This window comes from Typopeltis vanoorti, chromosome 2, assembly GCF_054136105.1.
Source record: "Typopeltis vanoorti isolate ZY-2024b chromosome 2, IOZ_Tvanoo_1.0, whole genome shotgun sequence".
Classification (NCBI taxonomy): domain Eukaryota; kingdom Metazoa; phylum Arthropoda; class Arachnida; order Uropygi; family Thelyphonidae; genus Typopeltis; species Typopeltis vanoorti.
The window spans coordinates 52,924,688-52,940,967 of record NC_143550.1 but is presented as its reverse complement, the minus strand read 5'-3'; the positions used below and the strand labels follow the sequence as shown (position 1 = coordinate 52,940,967).

The following is a 16,280-nucleotide window of genomic DNA, read 5'->3' as shown; positions in this document are numbered from 1 at the left end:
AAAAATCTAATTAATTCTCTCAGTCCAACAGAACTACAGTACGCGAATAATCATATTATGCGTTTGCATGTAATGCGTGTTCATGATACTTAGTAGAAAGTCGGGATTCATACAGCCATGTCATGCGAAAGTGTTACCTTAGCTTCCTAACAGGTACTAATATTTTTTGTATTCTTAAACCTTTTTTGCATTTACCATTTTTTTTGTACTGTGCAAGCCTTGAGAAAGCTAGTCAGTTACTAGCGAAACTGGTAGGCAATATTGTACGAACACACGTATGAATTAAATATCTATGATCAGGTTATCAATGTCTTATATTTTTTAACATTTTATGACCAAAAATATGTATAAGTTAAATATATATATATTTTATTATTATTATTTTAATTTATATGATAATTTAACAAAAACATTTGTGGGATTTTTTCATAGATGTTTTATGACCTAGACTTCTACATGTTTCATTGTTTACTAACAGCAGTCATTGTGAAACATATAACATTAATAGTAATGTAGATTAATCATGTGTATCAATTGACATATGAATCATGAAACATTCATTGTGTCACAAGGTCATTAAATGCAGTGGCGAATTCTCCATGCTTGCTGTGCAAGCTCCTTAATTGAGAAAGAAATAATATTTATTTGTTATAAATACATGCATTTATAAGCATTCCATTTAGGCTTTTATTTTTGTAGACAGAAGACGTCTTAAGCTTGCACGGCAATAATTGAGCTTTGCATTATGTATCGAAGCCGATGCTTGCTCGTCTAATCAAAGCTACCTTGGCTTGCTCAGTTGTAGGAGCTTACAGGTTCTCGCAGCAGCACTGTGATTTCATGCGTGCGCATAGCCATTTCACGTTGTCTCACTCTGTTGCTTAAACCACAGGCCATACACAGTCAACATAGCTCTAGCCAGTGAGCTTCAGCCAGCCTTTACAAGTGTGCGTGTTGCATGGGAAAATTAAGTTACAACCAACTTTTTATGACGATGTTATTGACTAGTTCATAAAGAAGAACCATAGGGTAGAATTTGTATTCAAGTAGCTAAATTGAAAAATATAGAATATCATTTGTAAAATAAATGTTGTATTTGTATGATTAAATGTACATAAATTTCTAAACATATAGTTTTAAATGCTCAGTACAGGTAACCTTCGTATATAACGTGGTATACTTATACAACCCGGTCTACAAATTGTAGTAACCCTTGTTCAATGCTGTTTTGACAGAAATACAGTCTAGAAATTGTAGTAACCCTTTATCTTTTCATATATTTTTCACTGCGTGACTTAAAAATCAAATTTTATCTTCATTAAATTTGTGTCTGCCCGTATAGCGCAGGTAGTTATAAGTAGTGAATTTATATCAGGGGAAACACCCTTTAGCATGCATGTAATACAATACAATTATACAATGCAATTGTACAATACAGTATACAATTGACAATACGTAAATTGTATAGTGCATAAAAGTGTTTATTGTTGAAAATGGTCTTCGTTTTCTGCCAGGAAAGTGCATTAAAGATCATAAGTGTATTATCTCAAGCTGAGCACTTTATTTTCTGGTGAGTTACATACATAATTAATATGTAATGCTTTTTCATGTAAAAAAATTATTTTTATAGTAATGGCCACAAATTGCATTGAAAGGGAAAAAATGAATATTGAAAACAAAATTCGTCTGGAAGAAAAAAATTAAAAAATCATGCATTGGTTGAAAAATGGAGAAAAATCAGTTGTTGTAAGAACTGAATTTAAATGAATCAACAATTCAAACAATCAAACACAATGAACATAAAATCCAGAAAAGTGTTTATTGCTGGGTAAATGGTAAGTGCAAAGCGTGTTGCTCGTGTACGCAATTTTCTAAGAGAAAAATAAAGAAATCTCTAATGATTTGGAAAGAAGATGCACTTAAAAGAAAATTCCTTTGGATGGAAATCTTATTAAACAAAAAACTCTCAAAGTTTATAAACATTTATAATGCAGACCAGGTGTTCAATGCTGATGAATTCGGGTTATATTGGAAAAAAATGCCAAAACGCACCTATATTTCGAAAAATGAAAGATCAGCTCTATTCAAAGTTTCCAAAGACAGAATTACTTTACTGTTTTGTAGTAATGAATCAAGTGATTACATGACAAAACTAATGTTTATTAACCGATCCTCATGCTATGAAAGATTAAAATATGCACTTATTTTTATTTTGCCTAAAACATTTATGCATTACATGCAATGAAGCTTAATTACAATTTGTAATTTTTATAATTTTATACTATGTATTTGTGTCATAGTTTATATGTTTTCTTAACTTACATGAATTACCTGAATTAAATAAAAATATGTTTTTGTTGGATATGTGATTGTTGTTTATATAATTTAAAAAAAAAACGATTTCGGAACATAACGTGATTTATATAACGCGGCATTTCTATGCAACCTGACATCCGCATTATACGAGGATTACCTGTAATTCATTATTCCGATAATCATATTTCAATCACACCTCTCACTCCTTGAATGATAACAAGAGCAAGCGTGAATTTCAAGACCAGCATTCGCCCCTGATTAAATAGTTATTGGCATAATAATCGGATAGGTTATATAAAGATAAAAGTGATTTCCAAAGGCTCTGGTTTCTGTTTAAGGTGTGAGACGTGTAATTGTGTCAGCTCCAAAGATTCCTTAAATGTTTTGAAAAGAGATTGTCTTCCTGTTAAGGCATAAAGCCAAAGGCCAATCCAATGCTGAAAAAATCTGCAGTGAAGCCATTACTTTACTTTACTTTTACACTCAGTGTGTGTCACCCCATGTTCTTTTTTATGCATCTCAAAATTTTTTCCAATCTGTCTAGTGTAAGCTTAGCTGTAGATACATGGAATTTGTATACTCCAGTATGTTTTTCAAAAGGATAGTTGTCTTTTGGCAAATGCAGAAATTCTAGTTTTAAACTAGAATATCTTAGAAAAATTAGAAAAATGTTATTACACGTGGCATTGATCATATTATCTAAACAAGACCATAGATCAGCATCTATGCAGTTAGTATTGGGCAAGTGAAGACAACTAATGAACTTGGTTATGTACATACCTTGTAGATTGTATTATCTCGCATAACAGCAGGACAAATGACACTTTTCGATGGATCTGTTTAGCCCTTCTAGAATAGAAATGTTCTTTGAAAAGTAAAAACTTGGGAATTATATTATTGTTTTCCTACATCTTTTTCAGAAATGTAAGTTGATTCAGAAGTCTGGCTTTTTTGCATTTTAGTTCTAGTTTATGCACCTTTCTTTTTACTTCCAAATCAAGTCTGTTCATGATGAGGATGTAGATTTTATGACTAAAAAACGAATATGACAATGATAACTAACACTGGGTTTAATAAGTCATAATAATATAGATAACTAACAGTGTTAGTTATCATTTGTCACATTTGTTTTTTGGCCGAAAAATCTACATATTCATCAAGATATAGGTGTGTTTATGCAGTTAGGAGTGCTTTAAAGGGGGTGCTTAAGAGTCAAAGCTGTATAACTGAGAGGAGACCTCCACATAGCCTTTAAAGGAATGCAGAGAACCGACCAGGGCTTCTGACCTAATGTCCAATCCTCACCTTCTCGTGGTGCACCCTGTTGGGTATCTACTTTGATACTGAACAAACGAGGATGGGCTGGCAATTTGGTATTTAGCCGACCAAATTGTATTCTTATTGGTTAAACCAAAATAAAAAATGATGGTACAACATGACAAAATTTCATGCCGGCTGGGGCGTCGCCCGGTTAAACAAGGCCCCTGTTGTTTTCACCAGGGAACTAGGGCGAACAGCGAAAAGTCAGCTACTGGAACAAATCTGAAAACAAACCCCAACTCAACATCACCATAGTTAAAGATCGGTACTATCAACGTAAGAAGCCTTAATGGCAAAGAAATGGAGCTAGCTGAGGAATTAGATAAGTAACAGATCGACATAATAGGGGTGACTGAAACAAAAAAGACCAAAACTGGTGAGATCTTTCTGAGCAATAAATACAAAATGTTATATTCAGGCAATGACAATCAAGGAAAAGGAGGAGTAGCCATAGTATTCAACACAAAATACGAGGCTAATCTTCTTGAATGGCAGTCAGTCTCAAGTAGAGTAATGTGGGCAAATATGAGAATGGGGAACTGAACAATGAGACTTATTTGTCTCATTGTTCCTATGGTCCTATGGTCCTGTGTGGACCTATGGACCATAGGAACTATGGACTCAGTGGACCATAGGTCTCACTGAGACCTATGGTCCCACAGAAGGTTCTACTAAGGTAGAAGTGGAGGAATTTTTTGAGGCTTTAGAAAAAGCAACTGACACAATAAAAAAGGAAAAGTTGGTCCTTGTTGGGGATCTAAATAGCAGAGTAGGAAATGATTGTGAGACATACAAAAATATTTTGGGAAAATTTGGAGAAAAGAGCAAAGCTAATAATAATGGCAAATATCTGTTGGATTTCTGCTCAGGACATGGACTGGTTATTACTAACACCATGTTCCAACATAAAAATGTGCACAAATTCACATGGAGAGAATAAGCAAGTAATAAGAAAAGTCTCATTGACTATGTTATTGTTGATAGTGATGTTTTCTCCCTGGTGTAGGACACCAGAGTGTACAGAGGATTTGAAATTGGAAGTAATCACTATTTAGTCTTGAGCAGGATAAATTTGAATTTCATATTGAAAAGAATAACATGTAAGAAAGTTTTAAAGCGAACAAAAGTTGAGCACTCTCAGATGTGAACTGTAGACTAAAATACAGAAAGATTATTGAAAGGAAGATGAAAGAGTTTGAGAACAGGAATCAAACCTTGGAGATTCAGTGGCAAACTCTAAAGAAAACATTGATTGATTCTGCCAGAGAGCCATGTGGTGTGGTTGTGTGCAAGGATAAAAAAATCAGAACTCCCTGGTGGACACAGGAAGTTAAAGAGGCATTGAAGGAAAAGAAGAACGCATATCAAAAGTTCCTGGCAAATAAGTCATCTTTTACTCTTACAGAATACAGAGACAAATGTAAGAAAGCTAAACAGTGTGTAAAACTAGCTAAACAAAAGTCATGGGAGGACTTTGGCAAGAATATAGAAAATAAATATCAAGAAGGTGGCAAAATATTCTGGAGGTTGTTGAAGAAGCTTAGGAATGGAGGAAAGAGTGCTGTAAAAGGAATTAGAGATGATAAAGGTGACATGAAAACAGGAGAAAAAGATATCCTTGAAGTATGGAGTAATTACTTTGAAGAACTGCTAAATGAAACAAGCAGTGATGACAGCACAGTGATAAAAAACACTGACCAGACATGCAGTCAGGATTACTTATCCATACTTGAAGTAGAAAAAGCCATCAAAGACTTGAAATGTGGAAAGGCAGCAGGAGTAGATGATATTCGACCAGAAATGCTGAAGCATGGTGGTATAAGAGTCTTACAGTGGCTGCACTGCATAGTTCAGAAAGCCTGGACAGAGGGACGAATTCCCGATGATTGGAGTAGAGCTCTCATAGTACCCATATATAAAAAGGGAAATAAAACTGAATGTAAGAATTACAGAGGTATTTCCCTACTGAGTGTTCCTGGCAAGATCTATGCAAGTATACTTGAGAAACGGTTGAGAAGAATTGCGGAAGAAAAGCTAGGTGAAGAACAAGCTGGATTCAGGCCAAATAGAGGCTGTCAGGATCAGATCTTCACTTTACGACAAATAGTGGAGAAAGCATGGGAATATAACAAAGATATGTATTTAAGTTTTGTAGATTTGGAAAAGGCATATGACAAGGTGCCAAGAGAGAAGCTATTCAATATGCTGCAGTTATATGGTGTCAATGGAGCATTATATCAAGCAATACTTAGTCTTTATTTGAGTTGTAAGTCAGCAGGTAGAATTGAAGGAAGTACAAGAAGATGGTTTAATGTTAAATCTGGTGTGAGACAAGGATGTACATTATCCCCTCTGTTATTCATTATCTATATGGATCACATTATGAAGGAATGTGGTATTAAACCTGATATCAAAATTGGAGATGTTAATGTCAGCTCTTTGCTTTATGCGGATGATGTTATACTTCTAAATAAATCTGCTACAAGTCTGCAAGATTCTCTGACTAAGTTGAATAGCTGTTGTAATAGATATGGTATGAAGGTCAGCAATAAAAAGACAAAGACAATGAAAATAGCAGAATCATTGAAAATGACAACTGTGTTGTGAATGGAGAACCTGTGGAACAAGTAAAACATTTCAGCTACTTAGGCATGATTTTTACTGAAGATGGTAAATTAAATATAGAAATAGACAACAGAATCAGCAAAGCTGGTATGGTGGGAAGTCAATTGAATAAATTCATATTGAATAAAAAAGAAATTAGTCGGAACACTAAATTAGCTGTATACAAGACAGTGTTCAAACCAGTTTTAACTTATGGATCTGAGAGCTGTGTCAGAAGTATAACACTTGACCAAAGACTAGAGACCGCAGATATGAGAGTCCTGAGATAGATTAGAGGCGTGAACAGATGGCATCAATGGCAATATCATATTAAAAATGAGGATATTAGGAAAGAACTTGACATTGTCAGCATCCAGGAATGTGTTAGCAGAGCTAATCTCAGGTGGTATGGTCACTTAAATAGAATGGGAGAGGAAAGATTAGCAAAACAAGTGTTCTCTGCCAGGTTGGCAGGAAAACAACCCAGAGGAAGACCAAGATATAGGTGGATTGATACGGTACAAAGTGCCTTAGACGATAGAAATATAGGATCTGATAATGTTGGAGTCTTGACAAGTAACAGACTGATTTGGAGGAAAATTGTAGATAGGAAGTTAGTAATGATGTAATTTTTTCATGTAGTACTGTCATATCCTGTAAATCCCTTGTGGGTACATGGCAGGAATTTGATGATGATGATGAGTGCTTTAAAAGACTGAACTAATACTCTCATAAATAATAGACCAATATGAATGAAAATTGTTGATCTGAATCGTGACATGGAAAAATTGCTGCTAAGACCTCTTGAAGATATGTACCAGAAAATAGTGATGATGATAACAAGAGCACAAGAAAATATACTGATAGTCTTACCTGAAAGAATGATATGGTGACTTGTTGGGAACTTGTGGAGGGGTGAAACATAAGCAAAATTTGTTAAGAGTCGATAATAAGCCATAATGAATTATACAAAATAAGAGCTAAATCTGGTATCACGTAGATGATTGATACCTTGTGCATATTTCAATTCTGTACTTTGTAGTAATGAAACACATTCCCGCTCAGTAATCTTTTATGAAAAATATAAATTTTCTTAGTATCTTGTTTGAGCATACATGGGAGATTTCAAGTGATTACACAGCACACTCAGAAGAATGATGTAATGTACCCCTCACCTAGAAAGGTTGGGGGTTCAAATCCTGTCTAGGACATAAAGTATCTTTATAAGTCACTTGAGCTGAAGTTGAGTGAATTAGCCAATCTCATATGGAGGTGACAAGATTTTCACTCCCAGAAGTGTAGATTTCTCTTTCTTTGTTATTCCACATACTGAATCGGTAAAAAAATCCAGAAAAATTGTATAACACACAATAATTAACAGATATTTTTAATTAACAATATTTAATTAATAAATATATACTGGATTTATAAGTCTTAGTTGTCTTGGTAGTAATTCCAAATACAATTGACCCTTGAACAGTGCAGGCATGTGTTTTCTTTCAATAAATATACTGGAAAATTTTTCCGAGATTTGCGACAATTTGAAAAAAAAGAAAAAAAAGACAAACTGCGTACCCTAGAAATATTGAAAAATAAAGAAAAAAATTAGATTATGGTGGGAATGCATAAAATATATGTAGATATCATTCTATTTTATCATTTACTACCATAAAATATACACAAATCTATTATAAGAAGTTAAAATTTATCAAAATCTATGCACACTAACACTTACTGCCCATACATGGTGCCATTTGCAGTCGAGAGAAATGCAAACATAAAGATGCAGTATTAAATCATAACTGCATAAAATTTGGTGTTCTAAATTAATTAATTTAATTATTTGACCCTTTAAATTAAATCTAATTTAATTAACATAAATAAAAATTTCATACTGATTCATTTGTTAGCGTATAGCAGTAGTTCTTAACCTTTTATGCTTCACGTACCCCCCCCCCCCCAAGAAATGTGCATGTAACTGGCATACCCACATACCCTTTGTATAGATAGTAAAACTATAGTTATAGTATAACAATGGGAAATTCTGAAAGATATGGCCAGGGACAGATCTGAAGAGCGTATGTTCGTAGAATCACCAGGAGTCGAAGACGACTCGATGGAACATAACGCATACATAACAATGGGAATAAAATAAAACACACACACACACACACATATATATATATATATACACACACACATTAAATTTTGTATTCATAAATTACATATATCGATAAACACAAAGAGTGAAGACATAAACAATCTAACAAATCTTATAAAATTATAAACATTTTACTGGGTGATCAGTGAGTTGAAGCAATGAAGCAATACACTAGGCTACCATAAAGCAATCATTTTGTTGCTTCTTTGTTATCAACGTATGAATCGTGATACCTGTAAATAAATATGAATTTCTTTTTCACATTATCCTTTCATTTTTGATGTCTAGTGTTAGTAATATGTATAACATCTACAGTGTTTTGTATCATATAAGATAATATTGATGTAGGTACTAACAGACAGACGATTCATCTTGTAAACAGATGACAGAAACTTGCAGTATTGATAAATACATTATAGTACCGTAAATGTATTTTCTCTTCTTTATGATTTTCTTAATATTTTCTTTTCTTTAGCTTACTTTATTGTAAGATTACAGTATATAATATATATAACATACAAAATATTTGTTAATTGACTGTTTATATTATCAGTAAACCTTCGGGTCAACAGTAAGCTATTAGACAGACTATTATTAACATTTAAGTTTTTGGGGAGTCAAAAAGTTATACATGGATTTTTGATTGCACAGGATTTGTCACCCCTAACCCAGAGGTTCAAGGGTTAACTGTAGTTCTCGATCAGATCTCTATAAATATATAAATCAATATATATATATATTTATTTATTTATTTATTATTAAAAGACCTTCAGGGAGTCAAGGACTCATCAAGGAAAGCCATACAATCTCCTATACTAGATGCACTCACTATTATAACAGGAAAACTGGTCCACCCACTCAGTTCTATGAGGGAAAAATCTAACTCTTACCCCTTTCTTAACTGCACACAACTTTCTCACGTTCCCCCTTGTCCTCTGTCCACCTTCCATATAATGAAAAGTTGCATCAATCAATATCCTATAATGCCTCTGAAATGTTTATAGGTCTCTATCGTATCACTACTTTTTCTTCTGTTTACCAGCATCTGCAGTCCGATACTCTCAATTTATCATCATAATTCCCACACTTCTAGCCTATTCAAATCACCCTGTAAATGCTGTATATCAATTAGCATCTCTGATTGCCCTACCTATCTTTGCATCATCAGCAAAGAACTTAAGATCTCTTGTCAGGCCCTTTCCAGTATTATTAATGTATAGATTAAACAATAATGGTCCAAGCTCTGATCCTGGGCACACCACTGGTCATCTTAAATCTGGTAGATTCACATTCCCAGTATACTACTTTCTGATACCCGTGCAGCAGCCACCCACTTATTTGGCCAATAATTTATATTCCAGTCCCATATTCTCTAGTTTATGCAATCTTATTGCATAAATTATTGCACGTGGTATCCTATCAAATTCCTTAGCAAAGTCAAACAGTATCATAGTGTATTCATTCTCTTTATCCAACACATCTATAACATTATTATAAAATATGAGCAAATTGCTCAGATATGACCTCCCTTTAGTAATTCCATGCTGTTCCTTGCAAAATATATCTTGTTTGCCTACCCATTTCTCTATGCAAGTTCTTACCAACTTCTCTAAAATCTTTACAATTACTCCAGAGATACTAATAGGGTAGTAGTTAGACACATCAGTCTTTTTTTTTTTTTACTCTACCCTTGTGCAGTGGAATTATCATACATTCTTTCCATTCCTGTAGGATCTTTCCTGAGTTATGACTTAATTATATAAACAAGTCAAGAGCCTAGCCAGTTCTGCTGAACATTCTTTTAGCACACATGCTGATATCATATCTGTTCCAATTGCCAAATTATTATCCAGGTTATACTACAGCTCTAGAACGTCCTTCTTGTACACCTCTATCACTTCATCCAAAGTAGTGGTAGCACTATGCATTCTTTTACATACATAAGGTTGAGAGAACTTTGTAAAGTGAGCACTCATTATTTAACTACCTAGTATCATCTGCATTCAGTCAAGTTATTCTTCCACATGTTTTTTTTTTTTTCCCCTTGAAGCATCTTCTTCTTCTTCTGCAGCTTCTCCAACTTAATTGGGGTCACTGTTGATAATGAGTCTCCTCCACACCTTCCTGTCTTGGGCTGTCACCACATCCAAGTTCTTCATCCTCAAGTCCTCTTCTACCAGCTCCCTCCATCTCTTCTTTGGTCGCCCATGCTTCCGCCTTCCTTGCACATCCATCTTCATGACCCTTCTTCCCACATATTCGTCCTCCCTCTTCATCACATGGCCAAACCATCTCAACCTTGCCTCCTGTATTTTCGCTCCTAAGTTCGTAACTTTCACTGTCCCCCTGACATAGTCATTTCTCAGACGATCCTTTCTGGTCACACCGCACATCTGCCTAAGCATTCTCATCTCTGCTACTTCCATCCTGCTGATGTTATTTTTCCTCAGGGCCACAGTTTCTATAGCATATGTCATAGCTGGCCTCACTACTGTCCTATAGATTTTGCATAATGATAAAATTCTTTTGGGTTGCCTTTAGCCTATGCAGCCAGTTTCTTTTCATGCTCCAACTTAGCTTTCCATACAATACTCATAAATTTTTCTGAGCTTTATGTATTTTCTAACCCTCTCACAATATTCCTTCTACACATGTTGGTATTAACATAAAATTTGATTCAAGGAAACAAAACTTACCGATGCCACAACATAAACTGAATTCTCAGGAGTAAATGTCTTTGATAGTGTCATACAATGTTAATAAAAAAAAAAATATTAGGCAGACTAATAAAAAACAAAAATTATTTGGCAATTAAAGTATCATCATTATCAAATTCCTGACATGCATCCTCAGAGAGTGTATAGGATATTATGATAGTACTACATGAAACAGTTACATCATTACTAACTTCCTATCAATAATTTTTCTCCAAATTAGCCTGTTATCTATCAAGACTCCAGTATTATCAGATCTTATCTTTCAATCTTTTAAGCACTTCTTACTGTAACAATCCACCTAGATCTTTCTCTGGGTCTTTTTTTGACAAAGAACATTTGTTATTCTAACAATGTCAAGTTCCTTTATAATATTATCTTCATTCTTAATATGATTCTGCAATTTGATACTATCTATTCAATTTCCTATAGAACTCTCATATCAGAGGTCTCCAGTCTTTCAAGTGTTTTATTTCTAACTCAGATCCATAAGTTAAAATTGGTTTGAGCACTGTCTTGTGTACAGTTAATTTAGTATTTTGCCGAATTTATTTCTTATTCCATATAAATTTATTCACTTGACTTCCTATCATACCAGCTATTGTCTATTTCCATATTTAATTTGCCACTCTCATTAAAAATTTTGTTTAAATAGCTGAAATGTTTTATTTGTTCTATAGGTTCTCCATTCAGAATGCAGTTGATGTCATTGTCTTTTTATTGCTGATTTCATACTAAATTTATCAAAGCAGTTATGCAATTTAATAGGGAATCCTGCAGACTCTTACTGGATTCATTTAGAAATATAGCATCATTTGCATAAAGTAAAGAGCTGAGATTTAACATCTCCAATTTTGACATCAAGTTTAATGCCACTTTCCTTCATAATGTGATCCATATAGATGATGAATAACAGTGAAGATAATGTGCATTCTTATTCACACCTGATATAACATCAAACCATCTTCCTACACTACCTTGCATTCTAACTGCTGGCTCACAACTAAAATATAGACTAAGCATTGCTTGATATAATGTCTTGTCATATGCCTTTTCCAGATCTACTAAACTAAACTATGGGTCCTGGTTATATTCCCACAATTGCTCAACTATTTGTCCTAAAGTGAAAATCTGATCTTGACAATATCTTGACCTTAACATAGCTTGTTCTTCTCCAAGCTTCTCTTTCACAAATTTTCCTATTCCCTTTTCAAGTATACCTCTAGAAATCTTACCAGAGAAATTCTTCTGTAATTCTTGTTTTATTTTCCTTTTTTTATAGATGAGCAATATGAGAGCAGTACTCCAGTCATCTGAATTTGACCTTCTGACCAGGTGTTCTGAACTGTGCAGTGTAGCCACTGTAAAACTTTTCTACCTCCATGTATGAGCATTTCTGGTCAAATATCATGTACTCCAGCTGTCTTCCCACATTCCCAGTTTTTTGTAGCTTTTCTTCTTCAAGTATTGATATGTCTGATTGCATTTATATTAAGTGTTTTCTACAACTATTCTGGTACTTCTTGTTTCATTTAGCAATCTCTCAAATTAATTATTTCAAACAAGTAGAATATCTTCAATTTTCATCTCACCTTTATCATCTCCGATTTCTTCTATTGTAATCTTTTCTCCATTTCTAAGCTTTTTCAACAGCCCTCAGAATATTTTGCTACCATCTTGATATTTATTTTTTATGATCTTACCAAAGTTTTCATTATGTTTGTTTTGCTAGTTTTACACATTGCTTTGATTTCTTATATTTTTTCTGCATCTTCTAAGATCACAAGCTGACTCATTTTTCAGAAGTAGGCATATCTTTCATTATGCCTACTTCTTTTCTTTGCTATCCCCTCCAAAAAATCTAAAAAATACTTAACCCAGTTATCCACAACCCACCACCCCCTCCCCTTCACAAAAAAGATTACTCTAAATCCATCACCATTCCCTACATCCAAGGCACTTCGGAAAAAATCAATAAAATCTTAAAAAAACATGACTTCTCCACTTGTTACAAACCACATAGAAAACTGGCATCCCTTATCTGCTCCACTAAAGACCAACCACTTCCCCTAGACTGATGTATACCAGGTCCCTTGCAGCTGTAAATTGTCCTACTTTGGCCAAACAAGCAAGACAGCAAATATCAGAATCTCAGAACACAAGGATTACATCCGATTTCACCAGTACAGCCACTCTGGGCTTGCAGACCACGCTCTGGATACTCGCCACAGAATAAGATGGAAGAAAGCCACAGTAATACACTGCAGCAAGTTCAAGTATGAAAGACTATTCATGGAATCAGCCTCAGCCCTTAGGAACATGCCAAACCTCAACAAATTTGGATGCATGAGACTGCCCCAAATTTGGGAAACTTTTATCAGAAGAACTTCAGCCCAAAGGCCAAGAACTACCAATATAGCCCGCCAGGGGGCACCATCAGGACTTTAGGAAAACGTTAGCTTCCTAGCTTCAGTCTCATTTGCTGTTATTAGTACTTGTGTGCACGTGTCTTTGTAGTAAGTTCCCAAGAAGATGGCAACGTGACGTTTGCCGAAATATCGGAAAGTATATATTAAAGTTTATTTAATTTATATTTCTAGTATACGCTGTCAATTCCTTAAATATTAGTTATTATAATAAATTTAATTTAATCCTTTATCCAAGTGTAAACAAACAAAGTTTGCACCTGAAGTATCTTCAGGACTGAGTCAACTCGTGGTAAAGGTTGGACTAAGCTCAAAAAAACTTCCAACATCTTTCTCTAATCCAGAGTAATTTAATAATAAGGTGAGACACCTTTTGGCAACTCGTATAGGTAAATATGACTTCTCTGTTATTTCCACCTTAGTATCATCACCTCTGGGTCTGGCTCCCATTGACAAGACCTCAATAAAGGTTGAAACCGGTCTGGGTAGTGGCCCTTCCCCCTTAATGCATAGCATTATACATGTCCGCAAGGAGATGTGCTTTGCATTATGGGAGATACTAAGACAAGTGATGAGAGCTTGGTCCACCTTTATCATGAGTTGCCTCAGTCCTGAAGATTCTTCAGGCACAAACTTTATTTGCTTACACTTGGATAAAGGATTAAACTAAATTTATTATAGTCTAACCAAGTGGGGAAAAAACTTCCAACAAGTTCCTGCATGTCTTTTACTGGATTTAGAATGTCGAATCTGACAAAAAATATATATATAATGGAAATATTTATAGAAAATGCTACTAGCAGATAATATAAGTCTTCTGACTCCATGGAAGTCTGATGATGTGATGATGATAGTAATAATAACAATAATATTATAATAAATATCATAAAAAAACTAGTCTGACAAGAATGTCATTTCTGTTTCATTATGAAATTTACTATAAATGGAACTGATATATCAGTAAATCATTGTTTTCCTTGGCTACAAAGTTAGGAGCACACTCTGAGTGCTAGAAACTTTCTTTGTATATGTAGTATTAGTTATATAATAAATAATAATGGTTATTGTTTGATTAAATTTGCAGTTATGGACTCATTTTGTTTGAAAAAAAGATTTCATTTTACCTGAGAGTTCTCAAGCAGCTATGCTGGTGATACAGGAATGCTCATGCTAATTATTCTCTTTGTATCTGTTCAAAGAATGTATATCATAAAAGTCCTTTTATTACATGCTACATAAAATTCTCAAACTAATTCATAATATGCACATTTATACAAATTACTAAAAAAAAGTTTAAGTGAAGAATGATTTATTTATTTTTTTATTCTTATTTTATTTTTTTGAGTACTTTGTTGGAGAAAATTATGCAGAATAGAGAACTGCATAATCCTAATGCCTGCATTCCTGTATTGGAATCTTGCTCACCTTGTATTAGAAATCCTGATTTACGCTCGCGTGCAGACCCACACCTTTTTCGGTGTAGTCATTTGAAACCAAAATCCTACGAAATAGGTTGGTTACTCCTTATTTCTGGAGGTATTCTATATCTGTCGAAGCGTGTGTTTACGGAGCTAGTTTGCCTGCTTGCAGGAGGAAAAACCCTGCAATCCATGCCCAAGGCTGGCTAACTTGGTTATGTCTGAGAAAGATCCTAAGCTCCTCACGTCAGCGATGGGAATCGAATGCAAGACACTCCTTTCCCAGGCATATGGTTGCAGAATGTGTAACCACTTGGCTAACTGTGTGGTGTATTAGAAATAAAGGTTGCAAATGTATAAATAATACATGATAAATTATTAATACACTTCAGTCTTGCAAGATGCAACCCACTGTGTGGTGGAAAAGATTTAGGCTAATTAAAAATGGTAAACAGACTGAAAACTTAAGTGTACAATTAGGAAGAAGGAAAAATGCCCAGAAGTAATCGATATCTCAAATAATCAATAATCTCCTTTATTTAAAAAATATTAATTATGGAATAAAAAAAAACTGCATTGATAAAATCAAGCACACTAGACTAATTAAACATACTTTCAATTTCCATGCTAAAAACAAGTATATATATATATATATATATATATATATATATATATATACACAGACACACATATCTATTATATTATATATATAATATAACAGATTATATATTATATATATATATAACAAAATATAATATAACAAATCATATATATATATATGTGTGTGTGTGTGTGTGGAAGACTTAGGACATTAAAGAGGCAGCCAAGGAAAAGAAGAATGCACATTAAAAGTTCCTGCAAGTAAGTCAGCTTGTGACCTTAGAGAATATAGAGAAAAATGTTAAGAAAACTAAGCAGTGTAAAACTACCTAAACAAAAGCCATGGATAGACTTTAGCAAGAACATAGAAAATAAATATCAGGAAGGAGGCTATTGAAAAAGCTTAGAAATGGAGGAAAGAGTAGAGTACTGTAAAAAGAATAATAGATGATAGAGGTGGCATGGAAAATTAAATTAAAAGTATTCTAGATGTATGGAGTAATTACTTTGAAAGGCTGCTAAATGAAAGAAGCAATTACAGCATGGTGGTGGTAGTAGAAACAATCAAAAATACCTGTCAACACTTGAAGTAGATAAAGCCAACAAACACCTGAAATATGGAAAATCAGTTGGAGTAGATGATATTCGACCAGAAATGCTGAAATGTGCAGGTATAAAAGTTTTACAGTGACTACACTGCATAATTCAGAAAGCCTGGTCA

General features: G+C 34.0%; 1 protein-coding gene across 4 annotated transcripts in view; it reads right to left on the bottom strand.

Annotated features, from left to right (window-relative positions):
- LOC150109013 (short-chain dehydrogenase/reductase family 9C member 7-like) overlaps positions 1-16,280 on the bottom strand; it is a 154,660-nt gene that overhangs the window by 54,496 nt on the left and 83,884 nt on the right. For 3 of the 4 annotated variants that reach the window (XM_090411308.1, XM_090411289.1, XM_090411318.1), the window contains exon 6: positions 14,666-14,730. In XM_090411308.1, coding sequence (XP_090267434.1) covers positions 14,716-14,730 — 15 coding nt within the window. In that variant the 3' untranslated portion in view covers positions 14,666-14,715. Of the gene's footprint in view, positions 1-7,711; positions 7,817-14,665; positions 14,731-16,280 lie in introns of those variants that run through there. The other variant, XM_090411300.1, reaches the window with a different exon arrangement.